General features: G+C 45.9%; 1 protein-coding gene across 1 annotated transcript in view; it reads left to right on the top strand.

The window, feature by feature from the left end:
* CUL2 (cullin 2) overlaps positions 1-26853 on the top strand; it is a 537998-nt gene that overhangs the window by 414267 nt on the left and 96878 nt on the right. The window contains exon 17 of the mRNA XM_085631872.1: positions 21692-21758. Coding sequence (XP_085487998.1) covers positions 21692-21758 — 67 coding nt within the window. The remainder of the gene's footprint in view (positions 1-21691; positions 21759-26853) is intronic.

Genomic DNA, 26853 nt, shown 5'->3' with positions numbered 1-26853 from the left:
CTACAACTCTCTTCCAGATTGTCATTGCGTCCTCTGAGCTTTCTAGGTTCATTCCTTAGCTGAGACCTCATGTCCCCAGCTCTTGGGAGCTTACTGATTTCCCAGAAGTTAATCTGCACTTACAAAACGACAAAAGATCCGTAAGGCCCACCTATTTCAACAAAAAAAAACAAGTCTTGCTTGAGTGACTCCTGCTGCCTTCTCATCTGTTCATCATGTACTGGGGCTACGTACACGCTTAATATACTTGCAGGCCCTTAGTATACTACACCAACGTTCACACTAAAAGTAAATACTGGAACTAAACCAAAGGGCTAGGATTTCAGCATTTGTGAATTCAACTGCTGCATTAAAAAGTTTTTGTTTATTTTTGGTATGTCTTACCTTCCACAACGGCCAACACTTAAACAGTTTAAGAATGTAAAACACTTTAAAAATGTATACAGGCTTTAGCAGACGTTTGCTAAGTCAGGTATATTAAAAAATCTAAAGACATCTGTAACTGACAGTCATTTATAATAGACCTACATCTGTGGAATTTTATTTGCGCTTTTGTCCACTTATGACAAGGAAATTGAACTTACATCAAGTCCTGCGAAGAAGAGGAACATAGAGTCGAACTATGATTCACTTCAGAATTTATTTTTCTCTTGTTTCCGCATTGCATTTTATTGGAAACCCTCCCTTTTGGAAATGTTGGCGAAAATAAATCTCAAATTGGACTGTAAATGGAACTTAAACAATGATAAGGATTTATGGAGAAACACTTAGCAACTGGAATAGGGCTGTAGCGCCACAACTTCAGAGTTATGTAACTCTATTGTTATTTAGCTTGTGGCTATGCATGCATTTTGAAAATGTTGCTGTTTTACTTCCTGCTTGTACTTCCTGAAGATACTGTGTCACAGGTAGCCTAGTTTTATTGGCATTGTGGCTTTTTGCATTAATTAATGATTTATTTAAATTCCTCCTTTTCCAAACTTGAATTATTTCATGTTGGTTATGGTATATGCTCCCTAAACATCATTCAAATGTCTTTTCAAACACTTACTAATTTTAGAACAAGTGGAAATCCTGCTCGCATCCAAATTTGGATTATGACTGACACCCTAATTGTGCAACAAGTATTTTTGCCTGCACTGTGAATAAGGCATGAAAAACATGGTGCAAATCTACTGGTAAACCATGCAAATTAAGATTTTGACCACTTCAGAATGGGGGAAAACATAATTACCATGTTATCCTACACCTCATTCTGTAATCTGAAACTATGACTGGTGCTGTAATTGAGCATGTCCCCATCCAACAGTATGAAATTGTGGGTGTGGTATTGCCACACAATTTCATGGGGCTCTGATTGAGTCCCTTAGATAATAATTTAGTTCTTGAAAAAAATAAACATTTTGCCTAGAAAGTTCACTTTTTGCTATCCATTCTTATTTCCTGTTGCACATATTTAAGGGAAAAATGTTGGGCGATGGTCACAATTAACAAAACTGTGGGTGAAAGGCAGTTGCATAGGCATGCCTTCATTGAGGTAAGACTCTTAACAAAAACTAGAAGTCTTAAAGCTTTAAACGCTTTGGAGCCATATTGGGTATATCTTAGTAGATAGACTAAATGAGCTTATTGTGGTATAGGTAGACTCAGCATTTTGCGAATGACTGCTTGTGATGGAGAACATCTTCTGTTTTAAATTTAACACTTGTAACAATTGCCTGCTGACTTAGCCACAGTGGTGGAACGATTACTATAAAAATCCTAAAAAATCAAAATGATGGGTATATTGAGTTTTTAATAAACATGTAGAAAATTACAGTTTATCTCGATCTATCCTGTTTCATACTGAATATTTGAAAATATAGTACTAAGCTGTGATATTAAGATAAAGTTGAATGAATAATCTCCTAGCTAACGTAACGGAAAGTTTCAATTCTATTAAGTACTCTGAGGCGAGGATTATGCTTTTCTTTCTATGCTTTAATTCAACAGCAGCCATATCAAAACTCAAACTGGACCACCTTTCCCAAACACCCTTGGGAAAAAGTGGTCAACAAAAAAACAAAGAAGGGACCCCATATCCCTCATTCCAATCATCCAATCACTGTCCAGGAACCATAGCCTAGTCCGTCGTCATCCCCTTGTTCCTTCTCTTTCTTTGCGCAAGAACGGCAATAATTCTCCTCTAGGCATCCTGTTTCCCGGTGTCTGCTCCTGGAAATCAAAAAACAACCATCAAGACTCGAAGAGGCAGAGGGGAAGCAAACTTGCAAACAAGGGTATCGACAAGAGAGCATCAAATAAGTCAGAACCCTGCTGAAAGCACAACCTCAAATCAGGCAACGACTAAAATCTGAGCAAGTTATACACAAGCCAAAATGCACTGTAAAACCATGAAAGCAACTTACTTACTCCCAACGGGTGGGACATCTCGCAGAGACCTGTCGAGGGATCATCCTCGCCTCCGAGTCCTTAATAGAATTGAAACTTTCCGTTACATTAGCTAGGAAATTTCTCATTCTATGTCAGGACCGGAGGCTTCGGATTATGCTAGTTCAAAGCTTACTTACCACCAAATGTGCCATATCAATAATAGGCTTAAAATAGAACCGTTTGAAGGTTGAATCGGAGTACCAATCCGCTGCATTCATAATATCTTCCAGACGAGCGCCCAGAGAGAAAGCCTTAGAAGCTAATACCTGCCTCCTGCATCACCCACCGAACCCATCGTGCAATAGTGGGCGAGGACACCGCCTTGTGGGGCTTTCGGAGAGCAGTCAAAAGCTGCCTCTCCCCCGGAGTTCTGAGGTCCAAAGAAATCTCCTCATAAGCTTTCAAACAGCGCACCACACACAGCTTGGGAGAATCCAGAAACACAGGATACTCAATGACACGTGTATGACTCTTGGTCCTGCGACTGACAGTAAACGACACCCCCGAAGGAGAAAAAACTCTGCCCGTGATGTCTAAGGCCCATACGTCCGACACCCTGCGGCACGAGATCAAACAAAGAAGCATCGCAAGTTTCGCCAAGAGCTCTTTGCGGGATAAAAACTCATTAGGTTGCCATGAAAGGAACAAATTAAGCACTCTGTTAACATCCCACAGCTCAGAGTACCGGGATTCCGGAGGAAGTGACAAGCGGAGGCACCTCAAGAGTCTGCATACAAAAGGGTGCTCCCCTACCGGCTTGCCGTCCAGCGGGGCATGCCCTGCTGAGATCGCTGAATTGAAGGTGTTGACCGACCGGTAAGCCAAACCTTGACGCGCTATATACGCCAAGAAGTTCAAAACATGCACTAAATCTGCACCCACGGGATCGCAACACCGTCGCACACACCAACGACCCCACCGACCCCAGGCCGAGCGATAACGCTTGACGGTACACTCTGACCAGGCTTTTGCCAAAAGGCCCTCATCGAATTCCAAAAGGCCTGGGAGCGACCATCTACCCCTGTAATCTTCCACGCCATGAGGCGAAGAGAGCCTTCGAGGACCATTGGATGAGGATGACCGTCGGGATTGAGAAGAAGCTCTGGAAAGTGGGGGGAGTGGGATTGGAAAATCCCAAGAAAGTTCCTGAAGAACTGGAAACCAAACTTGCGATCTCCAAACGGGGGTAATGAGAACCATGCTGGCCTGCTGGCTCCTGATCTGAGCTGACACTCTGGTGAGCATGGCAAACGGTGGGAACGCGTAGGGCCATTCCTGTGTCCAATCCTGCAGGAATGCTTCCGTGGCCAGAGCCAGGGGGTCCGGCCTCCAGCTGAAAAAGCGTGGAAGCTGATGATCCAATCTGGAAGCAAAAGGATCCATGGAGAAAGGACCCCAAAGGTCCTGTACCTGATTAAAAACGTCCGGATGCAACTTCCAGAGACTGGAATCCGTGAAGTGTCGCGACTGCCAGTCTGCGACCAGATTCTCCCGGCCCGGGAGGTATTCCGCCGTCACCGAGACGTGATGATCGAGACAAAACTGCCAAAGATTCATAGCCAGGTCCGAAAGCACCTTCCAGCGAGCGCCCCCAAGGTGATTGATGTATCGGACCGCCGATACGTTGTCCATTTTTAGGAGGACACAGGACTGGACCCTGTCCTTGGTCCAACAACGCATGGCGAAAGAACCCGCCAGGAGCTCCAGGCAATTGATGTGAATTTCCTGCTCCTGCGGGGACCATAAACCGCCGGTGGAGAAATCTCCACATCGAGCGCCTCAGCCTAATCTGCTGGCGTCTGACTCTATAATGAGGTCTGGTGCGGAGCCGAAAATCGCCCTTCCCATTCCAGGCCTCCATATGAGAGAACCACCAGCGAACCTCTTCTATAGCTTCGCCTGAAAGGGGGACCGCATGGAAGTAAGGCAGCCCTTTGCGCAGATGTTTGGCCTTCAGGCGCTGCAAGGCTCAATAGTGAAGCGGTCCTGAAAATATCGCCTGGATCGAGGCCGAAAGCAAACCCACAATGCAAGCGATTTGTCGAAGGGGAACCGTGGATTTGGTCAGAGTACGTCTGAGCGCGTGACTAATCTTCGCCAACTTCCGCGATGGAAGACTGAGCGTTGCGGACGTGGAATCTATCACAAAACCCAAAAACATGACTCGTTGGGCTGGCACCAACAGGGACTTCTTGGAGTTGATGACAAACCCCAGACTCTCAAACAGGCTGACTGCCAACTGCAGCTGATCGTGCAGCACCCCGGGATCTTGGGCCAGCAACAACATATGGTCTAGATAAACGATGAGATGTATCCCCCTCGCCCGCAGGTACTCCACTACCGGTTTGAGGACTTTCGTGAAGCACCACGGGGCTGATGACAGACCGAAGGGAAGAGTTGTGAACTGATACGCCCGGTCGCGCCAGAGAAACTGAAGGAACTGTGGGGGAAAACAATAGGGATGGGCAAATAAGCATCCTTTAAATCCAAGCGGACCATCCAATCGGCCTGCCTGAGCACGTCGCGCAGGAGGTGTATACCCTCCATTTTGAAATGGCGGTACACCAGCCATTGAAAACCAGTGGCTTTCCCCCATCCGTCTTGTCCACCACGAACATGTTGCTCACAAATTCCTGAGTATGCAAAACGGTGGGACAAATAGTGCCTTTGTCTAAGAGAGCGGAGACTTCCGCATCGATTAACGCCTCTTTGTGCTGGGAAAACGAATAGGACGGGGACGAAACGCTTGGCTGGGCTCGTCACAGAACTCGATGTGAAAGCCGTGCACAGTCTGCAGAACCCAAGCATCGGACATGACCGTCTTCCAAACATCCAGACATTCTGCCGGACGGCCCCCCTCACGCACCAGCGAAGACGTGGAAACACTTACCGGAATTAGAGGTGTTGTCCCCACCACGGAAGCCTCGGCCTCTGGAATGGCGCCCCCGGGACGGGTAAAAGTTGGAATACCATGCCTGGTTGTGGGATTGCCCTTGCCTGGAGCCTTGTCCCCTGAAGTTGTTACCGTTGTTGGGGGTCTGGCCGGTCGAGCGGCCCCTTCCTCGGCCGGCCCCACGGAAAACCCAGGAGGGAAAAACTTTCTTAATGGACGACTGGGCCCTGTCCAAAGATGTGAACGTGTTCACGAATTTACCCAGCTCCTTAATAAAAGGTTTGCCGACTAAACCATCCTGGGCCACCGCCCCAGAGTCAGCGAAGTGGCCTAGCTTTGGGTCCACCTTTATCAAAAAGGACCGCTTACGCTCCATTGAGAGCTCACAATTGGCGTTCCCTAAAAACACTACAACCCTTTGCGCCCACAGAGGGCGTCCGGAGAGATGGCGGCCCCTGTAGAAGTCTAAGATCATGGTGATGGGGCCCAGGGCATCCAGGAGCTTATCCTGGCACGCCCTCCAGGACCGATCTATCCCCTTCTTAGGATCCTTGATAAACTTTGCCAGAAAGGTTTCCATTCTGGGATCAAGCTCTGGCGTCTGCGCGAGCTTGCTGTCCAGAGAGGGACGAGGACACTCCGAGCTGAGGCGGCTACGAGCCTCCTTGCCCATGGGCGTGCGTATCTCCCTGCCACGTAGCCGGCCACCTTGGTTGAAGATGTCCACTCAGAGGACTTTGAGTGCATAAGCAGTTCAGGGTCTAGAATGTCCGATTCCCCAGTGGTACCCTGAAGGGCGGGGGGAGGGCGCAAGACGCCATGGTCTGGAAGGACCAGGTTCCTCCTCAGTATCTCCCTGAGCATCATCTTCAATCCCCTGGGAAGAACTTGGTGGGTCCATAGGCGCCGCGGGAGGAGAGGGGGCTAAGGGAGGGGGTTGTTGAGGGCTGTGTGCCAAAAAAGCTTCTTGCAAACGCTCAAAAGCGGTCCACGACGGCTACCTTGGGCCACTTAGCAGGCAAAGGATCAGTATTGTAAACCGCCTGCGGCGTAGTAGCAGTGTCCCCCGCTGGAGGGGCCCGTTTAGAACAGAATTGCTCCAACCTTTGACACAAACGCTCCTCCATGGGAGCCATGACCTCTTCTACGGCGCGATAAATGGAAGCGTCCACCGTGTCGTAGAAATTGTCATCCCAAGGGAGCTGATCAAGGGGATCCTCCTCCCAATTCATGTCCCCCTGCTGCGACATGACTCGAGTACTAAGACTCACCCACAGGCTGTAAAAAACTGCAAGCCTAGTGGCACCCCCACAGTCAGTAGACTGAAGATATATGTGCTGGGGACCAGAAAAATTTCTAAGGGACACTCTGCCAAACGCGGGAAAACTCAAACTGGGACGTGCCCCTGCAGGCCCCAATTCAGCCTGCTCGAAAGCCAAATGTGCAAATACACCCAGCGGGCATCAGAAAAAACAAGACACACACACACGCACGCACACCTACTCAACCAAGTCGAGTGTCAAATTGGCTAGAGCACCACTCTACAGACCCTCGAGGAGAGCGTAAATCTCCAGGGACGTGAGGCAGCCAGGCAACGGTGGGAGGAATGCGAGGAATCTGAATTCCGCGCGCCGCTGCCAGCGAGAGGAGCCGACGCGCTAGATCCGCGTGACAGCGCCCCTAGCGGTCGGGGTGAGGACCGTGCATCACAGCAGACAATCAGCGGACCGCGTAAACCCGACAACGGACCCGCGGGCCGCAGCCAAAGCCACCGTTCCCTAAAGAGAACATCTGAGAAAACACCACACAGGGCTGAGCCCAGAACAAGCGGTAGTGCACTGGAGTGCCCCCTCGGCGGTAGAAATCAGAAAAAGCAGAGGAGAGCCGCTACAGCGCACCCGAGCCGCTCATCAATCCAGCAATAATAACAAAAAAGTCGCAAAGCCACATAAACAATTAACGGAGATTCACGGCAGGCGAGGGACGATGAACGCGGTCCAGCGGCTGTCGCGCACCCCGGCAATACACTTCAAAGATAAACAGTCATGAAGAGAAAAAAGAAAAAAACTCATCTATGGCTGCCGAGCAGCAAAGAAAGAGAAGGAACAAGGGGATGACGACGGACTAGGCTATGGTTCCTGGACAGTGATTGGATGATTAGACTGAGGGATATGGTGTCCCTTCTTTGTGTTTTTTGTCGACCACTTTTTCCCAAGGGTGTTTGGGAAAGGTGGTCCAGTTTGAGTTTTGATATGGCTGCTGTTGAAATAAAGCATAGAAAGAATAGCATAATCTGAAGCCTCCGAGCCCCCCGCTGGACTGGAGAGAATAAGGTGGGAGCCCAGTTGTCTCCGGTATTTGGGGACTAACATATACCATGAGCAGGCGGACTTAGTGGAAGGTAATGTGCATAGAGCAGTGCGAGGGGTCAAGGGGAGTATGGCATTCTGGGGCACCCTGCCGCTATCAGTGGCGGGTAGAGTCGCACTACTGAAAATGGTGGTGCTGCCCAGACTCTTGTATTATTTCAGAACGTTGCCGATTTGGATACCAGGTGGGGTGTTTAAGGCACTTAGAGCCATGGTAGGTGGGTTTTTGTGGGGGGAAGGAAGGCAGCGAGTGGCACTGGCCACGATGATGAGACCCAGGGCGGAAGGAGGATGGGCTGTCCCTGACTTCGAGGGGTATTACCTGGCGGCTCAGCTGCAGTGGCTCACACAGGCGGTGGCACGGGAATTCCGGGGCCCGGCTGGCTCGGAGGGTGGCTGGATTCCGCGGCATGTGTTTTCGTTTATAGTTCTTGGACAGCGATTGCGGGTGGAGGCATTAGGGATCGAGGAGAAAACATTGAGCGACTGCTGGAATAGATACAGGCGAAGGGCCGGTAACAGGTGTCCATACGCCCCGGAAATCCCCCTGGGCATGTGCACGGCCTTACCGCACGGGGGAGACTGGTCGGAGTTAGCGGAATGGCAGGAGATGGAGCGGCAAATGGTTGGGGATCTATACGAGGAGGGGGCTCTATTGCCTTTCCAGACATTACAGGACAGGTATGGCTTACGCAGGGGGGCCTTTTTGTTGCACGCCGCGCTTATTGCTGCGATTCAGAAGCACTGGGGTGAAGGGCTATCGGAGCCACAGACATCCCTCGCATGCCAATATGTGGTGATGGCAGCGGGGACAATAAAGGCAGTAGCATGTCTAAACAGACGGATGCTGACGGAGGGACTACAGCCACTGACTCAGTTGCGTGAGAAATGGGAAACAGACCTAGGTAAGGAGATACCGGAGACGGCTTGGGCTAAAATAGTGGAAAGGGCCTGGAAGGGAACGCGGAACGCTCTGTTCCAACTAATTCATTTTTACATCATACATAGGGCATACCTAACCCCGAAGCAGATAAATAAATACTTTCAAGTGGATACTGCAAGTTGCCCAAGGTGCAACAGGGAAGCGGCGGACCTACAACATATGCTGTGGAGCTACCCGCAGCTTGGAGCATATTGGGAGGAGGTAGTTGAGACCCTAAACGAGGTGACAGATAGACGGATAGAGCCCGACATGGGGGTGTGCATTCTGCACTGGTTTCCCCACACTGCGCGAACTAAGCTAACGAGCAAATTCATTGACCTGGGGCTTCTGTTGGCTAAGCGGGAGTTGACGAGGCAGTGGAAGTCGAAGCAGGGCCCTAGAGCAGAACGGTGGAAGGCGGAGTTTATCAACTGGGCGGCCAGCGAAAGTATAATCCGGATGCAACAGGCCAGGAGAGCGAACAATGAAAAATCGATGGAAACAGCACGGGCATGGGAAGCATTGATAACTCAGTTGAGGACCCCAGAGTCAGAGTCCGATACCCTAGAGGAAGCAGGGGACAATGAGGGAGAGCATAGAGTGTAGATGGATAGAAGCGGGAGTGACGCAGGGGTGAAGGAGAGGGAATCGAGCACTCGGAATTGAGAGCGCGGCCTCCCTGAGAACAGAGGTCCACATACCCCAGCACGAAAGTGATGAATGATTATCCTAGCCACAGTAATGGGAGCACACCGGTGGGAGGGGATAAGGGATGGGGGAGGGAGGGGTAGGGGGCACTAAGGTTGAGAGCATTGAGTTGGACAGAAGCAATTGATTGTAAACATGGATGATAAAGGCACCGGGGGCAGGGGACATGGGATAGCCAATTGCAGCCTGGTATATGAGGAGGACAGAGTTCAAATGTTTAACAACATGAAATCTGGCAGTGTAACAAGGGAAATGTCTCCAACTGATGAAGTGCACCATTTGTGGGGAGTTGTATGTGTTGGAAAATGTAATAAAAAATATTTTTTTAAAAAATAAAATAATCTGAAGCCTCCGATCCTGACATAGAATTGCTTGAAACCAAAAGTTTACATCAACCACAGATGCATAGATTCACGACTAACTAATTAAATTCATTTGTATTATCATGTGATTAATATTAAGGAATTGTGATCGTAATAGCTTCAAAGTGCTGAACACATGTACACCTTGTCATAGAAGATTAGTCGACTATCCTATATGGCGGGACACCATCTTGCCTGCTGAAGTTTACAGTGACACGGATGCTTAGCCATATTCACTGTTTGTCCTGATCACATAAACCTCTGTAGCCTCACAAACTCACTGTGAAAGCAAGCCTAAGCCTACTAGCCATTGAGGACAATGTGAAAGAAACCCACTTTCCATAAGGTAAGGCACACACGGCTAGGCAACAAGGCAGGAAGTGGATTTAAAGGATTCACCACTTGGAGTGAATGCCATGTGTTGAGAGTTAAAAAGCAAAAACTTACAAGCGAGAGAACAGAAATATGCTGAAGTCTTTTGCCAGGTGTGTTCTCCCGTGTAACAGTGTAATTCCTGTGCACTAATGTGTACTAATATGCCCAGTGAAAATCACAAAACACCTTCCCCCCCCTGTCAAACCATGCTCCTAACTACCATTCAGCAGAGACTCCACCCCACATGCCAACATTACACAAGAAATATTCAGATATACTCTCACATGCTATATTTTACTGCATCCAGCAAGAATACCCCACACATGCACTAAGGTCACCATAAGGACAGGCTAGAAATATATGCCACCTCCCAATGCCGCACACTGACTATTAAAGTAGAGAATTCATATTTTGTTTCATGCCTTTTTTTTCTTCTTTTGGCCTGTCCAAGTGGACTTTTAATTCAAGGAACTACACAGACTCCAAGAGCAGTGCTCCCACGCAGAACCCTTTACTACTGCTGGGAGAAGAGGGTTCCCAAAATGCCCCCTCCCCCTGCAACTTTGTTCAGAGGGAGCATCCCGCTTTTACCCCAAGCCCGAGATGCTGCTGCATGGTTGTAGTGATTTAGGCAAATTTTAAGATACATGAGTCTTCCAATGCCTCTCTCTTCCATAGAAGTACTGTAGCACCATGAAAGGGATCTTGTTCCTCCTTCCTTCAAACACGTAAGGATCCTGAAATGTGATTTTGGACTGAAAAGCAGTCAGTGTAAATAACTGGTGGATGGTTTCCATCCTTCACCTTTTGTCCTATAAAAGTGAGTCTTTCTAAGTGATAAAGGTATCCCAGACATGGCTTCCAAGGTCATGGTGCTTATTAATCAATGTGCACCTTACTTATGATGCCCAACACCAAAACCTGACTGTAGTTGCTTGTTTTCCTACTCTGAGAGGACCTCGCCGAAAATTGAGGCTGAAATTTTAGTCAAGACTAATTTGAATGTAGATGGTTCCGGTCTGTACAGGCATAGACTAGCTACAAACTGAAATACCCCAGAACTGACAAGTGATTCCGATTAATGCGATCATATGCCTTTAGATCATTTCTGCTGCCAAGACCTGTTTTGTTCCTTTCCTTTCTAGTGAAAAATCCACAATTAATCTTATCCAGGCATCCTCTGTAGATTAAGAACTTTGTTTATGTTTTTATAGGTACAGAGCCGTTCAGTTAAAAAAGGAAAACATATTTTCTTTTTGTTTTCTTTAACAGAGAAAGTGTCATCACGTGGCATTCAGTGTGGTATGCATCAGCTCTAATGGTGACTGATGAATATAGCACTGTACACAGTAATTCTAGTTTATAGCAATGAAATAAGTTTTCAAGACAGTTATACATATTTTCATTGGTTGCATTTATCATGAATTGAGGAAATGCAAGCTGCTCCTGAACATCTGATACTCTCTGGTATGAGCAACCCCTTCAGCTTGATTGTGTGTTCTGTCTTTACGTATATTCACTGATCCTTTCTGATTTTTTTCAACCCATCATAGACAAACTGTAATGATGAATTCCATTAGCCGAGATGAAGTTCAAGTTGGTTTATTAGCTCTTAGTTGTAGGTTAAGATCATGTAGAGCAGCCCCATCAGGAGCAGCCTGCCTGCTGCTCAGCCCATACTCCAACTGTGACACTTCTGCTCATATGCCCCCAAACATTCCATTCATCATCATCACACCAACATTCCACACAGCACATTCACACTGGCTGTTCAGCTAAGGAGAAAGAAACATGATAAATACATAAACCGCATACTACACAATCACTGACAATTTTTTATGGTAAAGATATTCCATAGTTTAGTCTACCAAATGTTCAGAGCTTCCAGAATTGAGCAGTAGATAGTCTGGCTCCCAGTGGTATGTGTGTGATCAGCTTTCCCTGGGCTGTTGAGAGTGGATTTTGACTCTCTTTCCCAGTATAACCTGCTAGCACAAACAGTAGGTCTAGAAGAGTGGAATGCCTGTGATCTCTTTATTAGTATGTAAAATGAGTTTCCAGTTAGCTTGTATTGGACTACTCTGCCACAAAGTATGAAACCTAGTAGCTGACTTATTCCATTCTCGCCAACATTGCTTTCAGTAGCAAAATTCTGCTTCTAGTAGTGCTGGAGCTAAGTACCCTCTCATAAGGATTTTATACAAGTTTTCTTTAAATTGTTTATAAACTGATGATCTCGCTCTCGCAGCTCTCAACCATGTCACCGCCAAGGCAACTTCAGATATCTTTACTCCGAAATCTGCCTCCCATCTTGGCATATACTTATGTTTGCTGTTCGTTTGAGAACTTCTGATAGTCATATAGAGGGTTGAGATACTCTTTCTTTATAGTTTTTGCAAACGGAGCTTCCATTAGCGTTTTAGCTCTTTTTTTTATTTTTTTTTACTCCAGCTCAACATCTGGTACCAGTGTACAATTTTGATTAGGCGGAAATTATCTATTGGGACAGAACAAAGGCCCAGATGTACTGTTAACTGCTCTGAAAATATTAGTCGCAGTTTGTGATCAGTATTTTGCGATCAATTAGTACTTTTCCTAACCAACCTATTTACAAGTAGGTCATTAAAAAAAATTCAGAATTGGAGTGAGTCACAATCAGCCATACCTCCTTAATATTTATGGGGTAGGTTGCAAATTGCAACTCACTCGGATTGGAGGCCATCACAGTGATGGTAGCATGCTGGGATTTTTTTTTTTTTTTTACATTCAATCCGTTTTCCTTTAAGGAAACGGGGCTGTGTTTTTAAAAGAAAAACTTACAATTTTACTGCAACGTAGGGGTTTGTAACTTTTCAGTGTTTACGATCTCTTTCAGGTAGGAAGGGACGCATATATAAACGCCCCTTCCATATAGCGGCTCCTTATACAAGCCTATTTTAAGAGTAGGAAAAAAAGTTACGTGCACCTAAATTGGGTTTGGTGCATTGCCAAAAAGCATTCCCAAACGAATTGGAACATTTGCAAGTACAAAAATTCTTTGTACTCCTGGTCCAAAGTTCTCAATGCAAGTTTCTCCATCTTCTATCTCACCTTCTAAATTTAGTTTGACGCAGTCGAGGAGGATTATTTTTTCTCAAAGTATACAAAGCTTTGTCAGTCCTCCCAGGAGAAGAGACAGGATAAAAAAAGATATGTTGTGGTGTGACCATATCTATGTCTGTTAACCCCTTCAGCGCGGCGCGGACTTCCGCACCACGCTGAAGGTTCTGAGCGCGTGCGGGGCCATGACGGAACGGTTCCATCATAAGCACAGCCCAACCGACGTGCATGACGGAACCGTTCCGTCATCGGCGTCGAAGGGGTTAAAGTAGGATCATCACAGATAGTAAGGGTGTTTGTGGAGGCCAAGTATTCCTGAGAAACAGCCATTGTGTATTTGAAGGTAGCTTTGGTTTCTGTTGTGTTCCACTTTAAACCAGACTTGCTGCTTGGTGGGTTCAACCATTTAATAAGCCAATGTCACCCTCAGATGTTGGTTTAAACAAAGTTCCTGGTGAAAATGAATTAGTCCAAGTGTAATGTGTAAGCTGTTGTCATATAGTTCGAAAGGTAGCTAAGGTTATACGGAGAGATAATGTTTGACCTACATAAAGTAATTTCAGGATGAAATTGTTAAAATTGGTTTTAAGGCTTGACGCCTCCGAGAAGGATTGTAATTCCCTTGGTATCACAGCTACTGAGATCTCAAGCTCAATCAAGAAACAGAAACTATAATTGACGAATAGGGCAACCTTATGAGCCCACTTGAGGTCTCAATCTCTCGAATATTTGGATTAGATCTAATTTTATCAACTAATCGTTCCATTGAGAGCTTGAAAAGCAAGAGCAGAAGAAAGCAACCTATGTTATGCTCTGTTACTGTTAGACTTCTGGACAGTTAGCAATTTATCTTTAATTTTTAGTTCTTGGAGTGCCAAAGCTAGAATGTGTGCTTTCATATTTTGGCCATGTCCTATTTTGTATAGTAGCGTTCCAAGAAATATCCATTTAACTCAAATAAAAGCCTTCTAAGTATCTATTGCGAGGGGTATCCTGTACTTTATACTTTGCACTGCTAAGTAATTCATATCTACTGCCAACCAAATATTGATAGACCGAAATAAACGCGGGCCGAACAGTAATAAGTAGGGATGCCAATATTCTAGAGTGAATTTGAAATCATTATTCAACAAAGCCTGTACAAGCAAGTTTCTTTTAGGACGTTGTCTGGTTTCTCCTTGCTGCTTCCCAGAAAAGGACCCTTTGAAATCTGCTTGGCAACTAGACTTGTGACAGCCAGACTAGCATGTTGAGAATAGAACACATTCTCTTTCATTCTACAACTTGATACCCCTGCTCAGGGTGGGTTGACTATGACTCTTCATTCCACATCGTACCCTGCAAGGGTAGCCTGGCAAGATTCCACCTACCTGATTGGCAGAGGTCAAAGCGTTTTTCATTGGCAGTGGAAGGCTTTCCAACTACTACAAAGTAAGAATTGGGCCTGTGAAAGTGGTATTCGAGAAGAAATACCCGTCCAGCTCAAAGATACCACCTGCTTTCCTTTGCCATAGACAGTGGACAAGCAACAATATGTAGTACAGGGTACCTTACCTCTGTAAAATGAGGCAGTTTGGCAAGCACACGCCCCTGAATAGCAGAATCCCCAACCCTCCTCTTTTATCCTCTGCACTCCCTGTGCCATAAGCCGTCTGGCCTAGTATGCTTTTCCAGCACCCTTGAGGTGAGTATACTTGAGCTGCAATAAGGACACCCCGACCAGCTCTGTAGACCTACAGTAACCACTTTACTTGTGTTTCCCTCGACCTCAGACTAGAGGCCGTAATTTGGGACTATTGCTTCCCTTGCTTTGGGTTAAATTTGTTTGTTTTGGTTTTGTAACCGTTCCTAACCCCCTATAATAACCTAGATGAATTCCCTCTGATAACCGGACCATTCACTCATTATGGGTAGCACCCTCGGAGACTAAGCCACATACTCTCAAAATCTAGGAAGTCCCTATCCGAAATAGGTTAGGGCCCCTGCATTAAACTATTGATATGTTGCAACCAACCTAATAAGTATATACTTTTTAGAACTGGTTCAGTAGTGAGTCCCACGGCTATCTTCTGACCTTAGATGGCTGTCTCTGCTAACCGCTGTAAAGTTATATTCGAGGCATATGAGCTGCAGATTACACACTTTTGCATAGATCGCCATCTGGTGTTGGGCCCGGATGTTTGCAGTTTGTTTTTCCTCTTGGAAAGTCTTTGGAAGTCACGAGGTCGGTGACTCCTCCTTTGGATGGTATTGCGCATGGGCTTCGGCTCCATCCTCAGATTGTTTTTTTCTGCCATCCGGCTCGGATGTAATCTTCGCGCTCCGGTTCCGAACAGCTTCCAGTTCGACGATCCACGCGCAATCCTCACCCCAATCGCTGTAATGTTTCGATCGCGATCTCTTCAATCAACGCGCCTTCTCATCGACACAAACCTTCGGTTCCAGTCGTTGACGGCGGCCTTCGGGCCTACCCAGGCTCCGGTCCCGGCTCATGGAAAGAACTCCATTTAAAAAGTGCCCTCGATGTGGGTCCAAATTTCCCCACACCGATCTTCATGAGGTATGCAACCTCTGCCTCTCCCCTGAACACGAGGCTCGAGACTGTCCGGCCTGTAAGTCTTTCCGATCCAAAAAGACTATTCGGGACCGAAGAGCCAGAAGGAACATGGCACACTCCTCGACGTCCATTCCAGTCGACATCTTCGGAGACGACATCGACGATCCGGAACATCATCGCACCGAAGAGGACCTCGTCAGCGCTTCCGAGGCCGACGAGTCGGATGTGGAAGACATCACTCCGGCGCAGAGGGTCGTGAGTACAAATCTACCCCCCCCCCCCCCCACACACCCGCGCCGACACCTAAAAAGGCTTCGGTCACGCCTTTGCCTCTGGGCCTAGGCAAGACCAGAGACACTGCTTCACACACCCCACCTTCGGGCCCGGTGAAGAAGCCAAGTAAGTCTTCTGGCGGCTTGGGCTCGAGCCAGCCTACCAGCGGTGCCGAGAAACACACTTCGGCACCGAAAAAGAAACCTGCCTCCACCTCGACACCGAGCTCCGCACTGAAGCCCTCTGGGTTGAAACCCAGCTCTTCGGTACCGACGCCATCTTCGGCACCGACCAAACCACACAAGACCGCCGGCACCGACACTTCCAAGCCGAAGCCCATCTCGGCGCCGACCAAGAGACCGGAGGGTCCCAAGCCGGGTTCTAAACATCAAACCAGCACAGAAAAACCTAAAAAGTCATCGGCCCCGACGCCTTCGGCGCCGACGGACCAAATTACCTCACCAGAGCTATTTATACCGGATCCCTTGCAAAAAACTCTCACCAAGGATCCAAAAACTGGACATTTGACACACACTACCAAAAAGAGACATTTGGAGAAGCCTGCTCCACCTCCAAAGAGGAAGGACTCTGCTACTTCTCCGTTCAGAATACCTTCCCCTCCCTCTCTACCTCCTCCTCCTTCCCCACCACCACACCCTCCGCCTTCTCCACCCCCACCTCATCGTTCTCCTACCCTGTCTCCAGACGATGATGATTAAGGGGACCCGTATGATGATACAGGGGATGTGCCACAGGACCCCACCCCTACAGGATCCCCAGATCCATGGGACGATTACAATATTCCAGATATCCCCAACGTCCCACAAGACGATATTTACCCTTCTAGGCCATCTCCACCAGAACATTCATTAGGGTTCAACCATCTTCTGCAAAGGGCAGCACATTATCACGGGGTGGACTTGCATACCGACCCCGTGGAGGAAGATTTCCTCCTAGACACATTTGATACTTCACATAGGTCCACCTCCATACTGCCCATGCTCAAAGGGGTGGTAAAGCATGCGGCAGAAGTTTTTAAGGACCCAGTTAAAGCCAGGGTCATTAACCCACGTATTGGAAAAAAAAATACAAACCTGCTCCCTCAGATCCCTCTTACATCAGAGGACCAGCACCACTAGATTCCTTAGTAGTATCTACGGCACGTAAAAGGGCAAATTCACAAGCGTCAGGTGATGCACCACCACCTGACAAGGAATCAAAACTGCTAGATGCATCAGGCAAACGCACAGCATCCCAGGTGGCCAACATATGGCGTATAGCAAACACTCAGGCACTGCTGGCCAGATATGACAGGGCTCATTATGATGAATTGGAAAGCATAATGCACCATCTCCCTGAAAAATATAAAGCTAGGGCCAACGAGTTAATTCAAGAGGGTAAAACAATCACGAATATCTCCATACGTTGTGCCCTAGATCAACACCAGCGTCCTTCTCCGTCGCCATGCTTGTCTAAGGGTATCTGGTTTTAAACCAGAAGTACAAGCCTCCATCCTTAACCATCCCTTTGACCAAGAACATCTATTCGGGCCAAAGGTGGATGAGGCCTTAGAAAAGATGAAAAAGGACTCTGATACCGCAATATCCATGGGGGCCTTACAGTCTCACCCGCCCAGACGCTCCTTTCGCCGCTCCTCCTTTCGGAGTACATCCAGAGGCTACTCCTCAGACACAGCGTCCACATCATACAAATCCCCTACTCAGACCACCTTTACAAAAGGTTACCAAAGAAGCGGCTACAGGGGTAACAACAACAAGGGCAGAGGCAAAACAAACAACGCCCGTTCTGCCACACTTCCTACCCAATGACTTCCCCTCGCTCCCCCCAGACCATTCCACTCCGGTCGGGGGCAGACTCCAAAATTTCCTTCATGTCTGGGAGACCATCACCTCAGACAAATGGGTGACCCAAATAATTCGGTCAGGCTACTGCCTAGAACTAACATCTACCCCCCTAAACATTCCACCCAGGCAAACGCCCAATGTCACAAGAACATTCAACATTACTAAAGCAGGAGGTAATCTCCCTCCTACAAAAACAGGCAATAGAACACGTTCTGTCAATCAGCAAAATATGGGGGTCTACTCCCTATATTTTCTCATACCAAAAAGGGACGAGACTCCACGACCTATTCTAGATCTCCGGCCCCTAAACACATACATACACTCAGACCATTTTCACATGGTAACGCTTCAGCAGGTACTTCCGCTCCTCTCCTAGAACGACTTCCTCACCACACTGGACTTGAAAGACGCATACTTCCACATTCCAGTGCACCATGGTCACAGAAAGTATCTCAGATTTGTAGTGGACGGGCAACACTACCAATTCAAAGTGCTCCCGTTCGGAGTCATAACAGCACCACAGGTATTCACCAAGTGCCTGGCCGTGGTGGCGGCACACTTGAGAAGACAGCACATTCACGTCTTCCCATACCTAGATGATTGGCTGATAAAAGCCACTTCATACAATCAGTGTGTACGACGCACCGCCACCACAATCGAACTACTTCACCAACTAGGCTTCACGGTGAACCACCAAAAGTCCCAGCTACAACCATCCCACATAAAACAATACCTCGGTGCCACCATAGACACCTCAAAAGCGATAGCCTACCCCAATCCTGCCAGGATTGCAAGCATTCAGTCTTTGCGACAAAAATTCATACCTCTACACTCCCTTCCAGCACGAGTGTTCATGCAACTAATAGGGATGATGGCCTCTTGCATTTACATTGTGCCCCATGCAAGACTCCAGATGCGTCCTCTCCAAGAGTGCTTAGAGCGCCAATGGAACCAGGCCCAAGGTCAACTGACAGATTTGGTGTTGGTAGACGGTCGCACCCATCGCTCTCTGCAGTGGTGGAACACCACAAACCTTTCCAAAGGTCGACCGTTCCTGGACCCGGTTCCCCAGATAATACTAACGGACGCATCGCTCTCCGGCTGGCGAGCTCACCTATTACACCTCACCGTGCAGGGCACATGGACGCCTCAACAAAAGTTACTCCATATCAACCATCTGGAGTTACTAGCAATCTTTTTAGCCCTAAAATCTTTTCAGACACAGATTTCAGGCAAGGCAGTCCTCATTCGCACAGACAACATGACGACCATGTATTGTATACAAAAACAAGGCGGCACACACTCTCCACAGCTCTCTCAATTAGCACAGAGCATATGGAGATGGGCAATTCCCCATATATCTTTCTCCTAGCTCAACACGTCCCAGGAGTCCAAAACACCATGGCAGATCTGCTCAGCAGACAGACACAACAGATCCTCGAGTGGGAACTTCACCCACAGGTTCTTCATCCGTTCTTTCAAATGTGGGGGTATCCGCAGATAGACCTCTTCGCCACCCACGAAAACACAAAATGCCCAAGCTTCGCCGCCAGATACCCACACCCATTGTCCAAAGGAAACGTGATATGGATGAACTGGTCAGGCAAATTTGCGTACGCTTTTCCGCCTCTCCCACTCATTCCATTAGTGGTACGCAAACTACAACAACACTCCCTCACACTAATCCTAGTAGCTCCAACGTGGGCCAGACAACCGTGGTACACCACGCTGCTGGAACTCTCTGTAGTACCACACCAAAAACTACACCTCTCACCATGCCTCCTAACCCAGAACCATGGAGAGATCAGACACCCGGACCCAGCTCAGCTCAACCTTGCGATCTGGCTCCTGAAGTCCTAGAATTTGGGTACCCAAATCTTCCCCCTGACTGTATGAACGTCATCAGAGAAGCTAGACGACCTACCACTAGAGCGTGCTACGCTGCCAAGTGGAAACGATTTGTTGTTTATTGCCATAACAACACCATCAATCCCCTGGACGTGTCCATTCAACACATCATAGGCTACTTACTCCACCTACAAAGGTGTAATTTAACCTATACGTCCATTCGACTACACCTCGCAGCAATTGCAGCTTACTTACAAAACAGGCAACATCTTTCACTCTTTAGAGTACCTGCCATTAAAACCTTCACGGACGGCCTAAAAAGAATAATTCCCCCCCAGAGTACCACCCTCACCTGTGTGGAACCTAAATATTGTTCTCACAAGGCTAATGGGGCCTCTCTTCGAACCTTTACACAAATGCGAACTGCAATTCCTAACATGGAAAACAGCTTTCCTTGTTGCCATCACTTCCCTTAGAAGGGTCAGTGAGATACAAGCGCTTACCATACAAGAACCTTTTCTTCAGATGCACCATAACAAGGTTGTTCTCCGTACCAACCCAAAATTCCTACCTAAAGTCATTTCCCCTTTTCACCTAAACCAATCTGTAGAACTACCAGTATTTTTCTCGCAACCACAGACCGTTGCAGAAAGGGCTCTGCACACACTAGATGTCAAACGAGCCTTACTCTACTACATCGAGAGAACACAACCTTTCCGAAAGACCAAACAACTGTTTGTCTCTTTCTCCCCACCGCACAAGGGCAACCCCATCTCAAAATCAGGGATAGCTAGGTGGATTGTAAAATGCATTCAGATTTGCTACCACAAAGCAAAACGAACGCTATCCGTTCCCCCTAAAGCCCAATTCGACACGAAAGGTAGGGGCTTCCATTGGCATTTTTAGGGAACATCCCATTAGATGATATCTGCAAAGCAGCTACATGGTCAACACCGCACACTTTCACTAAACACTATTGTGTAGTGTGCAAACTAAGCAACAAGCTAGTGTGGGCCAGGCCGACTCAAAACATTATTTCAAACCACTGCAACAGATACCGGTGGCCGCCGCTAAGGTTGGGAACTGCTATATAGTCAATGCAAAAGTGTGTAATCTGCAGCTCATATGCCTCGAACGGAATATGCTACTTACCAGTATGCATCTGTTCTTGGCATGTAGAGCTGCAGATCTACACACGCCCACCCGCCTACCTGTATCTGTTCCAGTCTATCTTATTTAGATACAACACACATGGGTTTCTTCACTGTTATTACTACGCTCCATCTTTCCCTGCTGGCGAAAAACAATCTGAGGATGGAGCCGAAGCCCATGTGCAATACCATCCAAAGGAGGAGTCACCGACCTCGTGACTTCCAAAGACTTTCCAAGAGGAAAAACAAACTGCAAACATCCGGGCCCAACACCAGATGTTGATCTATGCAAAAGTGTGTAGATCTGCAGCTCTACGTGCCAAGAACAGATGCATACTGGTAAGTAGCATATTCCTTTCTGCTATATCTTTTTATTTCAACTGAGATATGCATGACTACCATTACTTAATAATCTATGTTGCACTGTAATTTTAGAATGTTTATTAATGTGTTATTTCTTATTGGGTAAATCCATGACTCAGCATTCATATTTATTGTAAGTACTGTATCTGACTCCACCTTTGCGCTGCCTCCTAGGAGCTAGGCCTTCACTTCCCATTCAAGTTATCTAGGAGAAATATGGAGGCTTTGGAGGCCAGGGTTCATTAGACTTAGACAAAGTGCCCAACATTATGATCTGTGGGGAGCATATGCTGACTCAGCTTTGATACTGCTGGGGCGTTTGGAAAGCATACTCTTGTTAGGGACATGCAAGTTTTATTAAACAATTGATTATTATTTTTTATTTTTTTTTCCTCCTACTGTTTTAACTAGTATGAGGATAAGTCAAATCATTTACATGAGCATTTGCTAAACAAGATTATTTTGTTTTGCAGTTCGAATTATTTTACAGTCAGCATTTTAGTGGAAGAAAACTTACGTGGTTACATTATCTTTGTACAGGTTAGTACAGTAATTCCTTGCTCTATCTTTGTACTGAGTACTATTAAAAAGCAATTCAAAATCAGGGTGCATGCATGTGTATGTATTTGTGTATGCATTCTTTTCAGATAGTTAATGAGAAATCAAAGTTAGGAAGTGAATTAAGGTTTTGCTATCTAAATGTAAGGAGTTTGAAAATACGAAAATTAAGGCTGCTACTCCCAAGTAGTTACCACCAAAATCAAGGCACCCCTAGTTTTGATCTCACATTAGGCATTGAACATGATATCAGTGATTGTTTTGTTTGCATTAAGAAGATAACTTCAAATGTGCCCACTAAATTTCGACCTCCGGTTTCACAATCTGCATTTTCTGGGCCACTGTACCAATACAGAGTTTTGTCAGTTTGCCACAAGTTTTGACTGAAAGAAGATTAAAGAACTAACCAACCAAGCAAGCAAGGTTACTCTTAAGTAGAACTAACTGAAAAACATGATCTGTGACCTCAAGCTGCCATTTTCTGTATTTTCAGAGAGGCCTATTCAACAATGGTGACTGCAGTTGAAATGTGCCTATTGTTACTGGGTAACCACGATTGTAGCTAGCATTTAAGGCCCACATCTGTAAAAACCGCACTGCCACAAGAACTCCTGGTCACCAAAAAGCATCAGCTGGGACTAAATGCCTGGGAAAAAAGGATTTTATATATGTATCCATTTGTTATTTTGTGTACCAACAACCTCCAGATCATTCCGGTGCTAATACACTGATCTTAGACTAATCACCATGGAATTGCTGACATGTGTGTGACATTTCATGTTGATAAGTCAGTAAAGGAGAGGAAGCAATTGAACCACTAAATGGGCTTTTAACATCAATTAAGCGATATTGCTGCTTTCAAATGTGCTGTAATTTACCTTTCTCTAACCGCTTTTCACCTTTACTTTCTCCTTTTCTCACTCTAGCTGCGTTTACATTTGTTTGACATGCTGCTTTGTTCAGGTTTGCAAGAGGGTTCAGGTCCTGAATCGAGCAGGATGACCTAGTGTGAGCGATCAGCGCTACCTCTTCCCCTATTTGTATCACTATTAGGTGCTTGTACATCTCCAAATTCAGCCCGCCTTGGTTCTTGAGGCATTCAGTGAGCCAGAAGATAACTGAGGTACCAGTATTGGTAGAGTACCGAATCACGCCCTTCCATCACACAGACGTTATATGTGCCGTAACGGAGAGTAGGTGATAGAGACCGAAAATAAGTGTGATTTTTTTTTTTTAGAAAAGCAGAATTAAAGATTTAGCATGACAAAAAAAACAATTCTGATGTATCCCTCGCAATTCAAAGATACAAACACCTAACCTAGAATGACTGAGCTTGCTGCTCACTCCATACCCTAAAATATGTGTTCAGTTAATGGATAAAATAACGTGTGAGCTAACAGTTCGCCCACTAGACCAAAACAAAGGTCACCACCTGACATACTAGGTACATGCTCACCGTTCCTCCACTACCCGCCAAAAATCTGGAATGTAGGAGTCTGTCACCAGCCTACAAACATGAGCTTACAGCTTGTCATTTGATTCCTTTGTGTGTGTGTGTGTGTGTGTGTGTGCACAAGAATGCACACGTGTAAACAGTGCTTACTGCTGACCACAAATGCACTCTGCTCACCATTTGCTTCAAAGCATGTATGAACTCAAAGGTCTTTCTCAAAAGCGAGATTGTGCCTTACCAGCAGCCCTAGAAATGCATGCATCTTCATGCTTTCATTAAAAGCTAACTAGCTGCATGAAAAAGAGCTTACCATCTTCTTAGTTGACTGTGTTCCTCATGCTCCAAATTGCTCACGACCTCACCCAAAGAGTGATGAGTTCACAAAATATACACAGTATTTTGCCTTGCTCAGCTTAGGGAGAGAATGTCCCATGTATTGATTAAGGCCATGGTCTATTGCGTTCCCAACTGCATGTATATCTGGAATCATGCCTTTTATTTTGGTTCCGGCTTTACTCTATTCTAGCGTGTGTGCAGGAACCTGGGGCCTGTCCTGACTACCTAAGAACCGGTACTTCTCCTGAGCCACAGAGGTGCTCACTATGGGTGCAGTCATTGTGAGCAGTGGACTATTTATTGTCAGTGTTCTGGACATAGCATGTAAAGTTGCATTCTGTGTTTTTAGTAGAGATCAATAGTGTGACCAAACCTTTTTATATGTGTGTCTGGGAGTGATCCCTATTGACCCACTTTTCTAAAGTTCCACTATTATGTGTATGCCCAGACACTTGCGCTGGCATCCCTTATATATGTCACGTGTGTGCACATGTATAATGCATGCAACTCGAGCTGTGTCAAACTGTGTGACTAACCCGGAGTACTGGAGGCTAGTGGAACCATTTTGGACCCCCTGGCCTGCCTTTGTTCTAAATGGAGGATGTGGATTGTGTTTCCAGACCCTGAAAGTGTATTCCCAGCATTTTTGTAGCTGGAGGAAGTGAGAAGGGTGGAAACGGGGCTACCTTTAAAAAGTCCATGGAGTATTTTGTTAGCAAGGATCTGCTAGTTAGTCTTCCTTAGCACTGCCATTTGGTGGATGGCAGTGGTGAGGGTAGGGACTGCAGTCTCTGTTCTGAGAGGTCAGGACATGTTTCGCTGAGACCGGCCCTTTTGTCTGTTCCTAATTACTCCTTCAGTCGGGCTGGCAACAGATAGCCAAGTGCAGAAACCTCACACCTCTTTGACGATGGTACCACTACTATGGGGTTCCCAAACATAAGACAAACTGTTGAATTGACTATGAAGTAAGAGATATTCATGGCAACAGTTAAACTTGGGCTTTGCTTTACTTATCTGAACGCTATGCACTGTTAGCATTTAGTTACACAGAGCTGAATTCCTGAAGCCATATAGCCCCCTGAATAATATCTATGGCGTTCAAATGGTTTGATTTTTACACGCAAAGTGTGTTCCAAGGCAAGGTTCCCTGAAACATCTATGAATACCCAAAAGGTTTGTGGGTGTTTGCAAACCTTTTAAAGTCATCGTCAAACTACTTTTAGTTGCCATAACCATTAAAGTGTACAATAAAAATATCAAAAATAACATATGAAAATCAATTAATAGAAGTATAAAACGGGCAATCTTAAAAGTTCAATTCTCAGTTCGTTATTCATCACATAGGGCTTCACTGAGAATGGCCAGAATAGCACAGTACAGCAAAATTCTGCATCCAGTACATTTATACTGAATGATCTTCGAAAAATATAAAATTGGATTAACCGCTGTCAAAAAACTTATCCTGGCGAACCCAAGTAAAGTGTAAAATTCATAAAGTGCAAAAATATCAAGACATCAACTTATCCCAGCAAGTCAAAACTTGGTGGACAATATGACACAACAAAGTCAAGAAAGTATGAAAAATTGATAAAGTGCAAATTTCAACAATATTTGTGAAAACCTAATTTTAAACATTTTGGAATCTTAACCAGTACAAGGTGGTTTTTGAAATGAGGCTGAGTCATCAGTTTAGCACCACTAAACATGTAGTTGAGACAGGCTGCTATCTGCAGGTATGGCTAAGAGATTTTAGGTTAGATAGGGTGGCTTGATCTTTTATGCACCACTAATTGATAATATGTAGCGAGGTCAGGAACTTCACTCGTTCAATGCAGACATTTAGCAGGAAGCGTTTGACTGGGAATACAATTGGGCCAGAAGTATCAGTTTTTAAAATGTACTAGGCAACTGTATAACAGGTGATCCCCAGGTTCAAGCACACAGGCATAACACTTTCAGCGTGAGCTGCCATACTCCGCGCTGAACAAAATGTGTTCCTCTGTTTCAGAGGCTGAATCGCAGGTTGGACACCGGTCGGAGGCCTGGTCTTTTTTCCACATGCTGCTTCAAGGGCAGACTACCTAATTGTAACCTCATGTAAAAACTTTTTGCGAGGGGTGGTGTAATGGTATCCAAGAATATCTCAAAGTGCGGGCTTGGCTTAAAATCAAGAAACTGTTTGTCAGCTACCCATAGGTGCCCCTTGTGGCTTGTTGGCCATACATGTAGACCCAATATGTTGATTTCAGAAGAGCAATCTCTGCCGTACAAATTTTTCCAGAATCCTCCCATATTAATTTTTCCAGGTTCCTCCCATAATTTGAGTAAGCCAACTTCTTGAAACCGCTAAAAACAAACCACAGCCAAGGCACCTTCATAGCACTGCCTATTTTCATCAAATCCCCTAAGGAGTCCCTATACTCTAGTAATTTGGGGGTTGACCAAATGCAAATCCAGTAAGTTATTGGTTTTAATTGTGCCACATCTGAAATACTTTTTGTACTTAGATCAAGGTAACTTGGGATTACAGGGGTGCTGGTTGAGACTGAGATAAGCGATCTTCTAAAATTATTCTCAGCTACAGCCAGCTTCTGTGTGTCAGAATAACTCCAAACTTCAGCTCCAAATATGTTCTATCTTGAGCTTTCGCACAATATGCCTCAAGGGCTAGCGAGATTGAACGGGAATATGTCCTCTTGTGCAGTCGGAGTATGGCATTTGCTCTAGGTACCGTTAGAAGGGAACTTTTGTTATTTTGTGATACCCATTTAAATTTGTCACAGTTTGACTACCAAATAATCAAAACAGAAGACCCTTTTGAGGGGTTTGCTTGCAACCTTTACAATGCTAGTTCTAGCTGTGACTTTACAAAAGACCTTATATTTTGTTTTATGCGCGTTTATTTCGAAACCCCTTGCCATGCAGAATTTCAAACACTTATCAATCAGGATTTGGAGACCCATAGGGGTTTTCAAAATAAGAAGTGAATCATCTGCAAAAATGAGTATAAGGATTATTTTTTTACCATTTAGAATGAGAGAGTCCTTCTTGCATGCCATCGGTGCCTTCACAACATCGCTGTTCGTTTGAAAGTCTCATTTCCAACCTCGATCTAGTTGGAGATTTACCCAAGTTCAGGAGCGTATGTGTATCCTGGAGGACAATAGGAAAGAAACACACCCAAAATTCGGGGTGGTCTAGAAAATGAGGTTTCTGCATGAGACATATATGCGGGACCAAGATGGTGCTAAAGGATTAGGTGGCTCTTTGGATCTTAGCCTCAAA

The sequence above is a fragment of the Triturus cristatus genome, chromosome 10, assembly GCF_964204655.1.
Source record: "Triturus cristatus chromosome 10, aTriCri1.1, whole genome shotgun sequence".
Lineage (NCBI taxonomy): Eukaryota > Metazoa > Chordata > Amphibia > Caudata > Salamandridae > Triturus > Triturus cristatus.
Note: the sequence above shows the minus strand (reverse complement) of the source record. Positions and strands in the feature narration are given on the sequence as shown.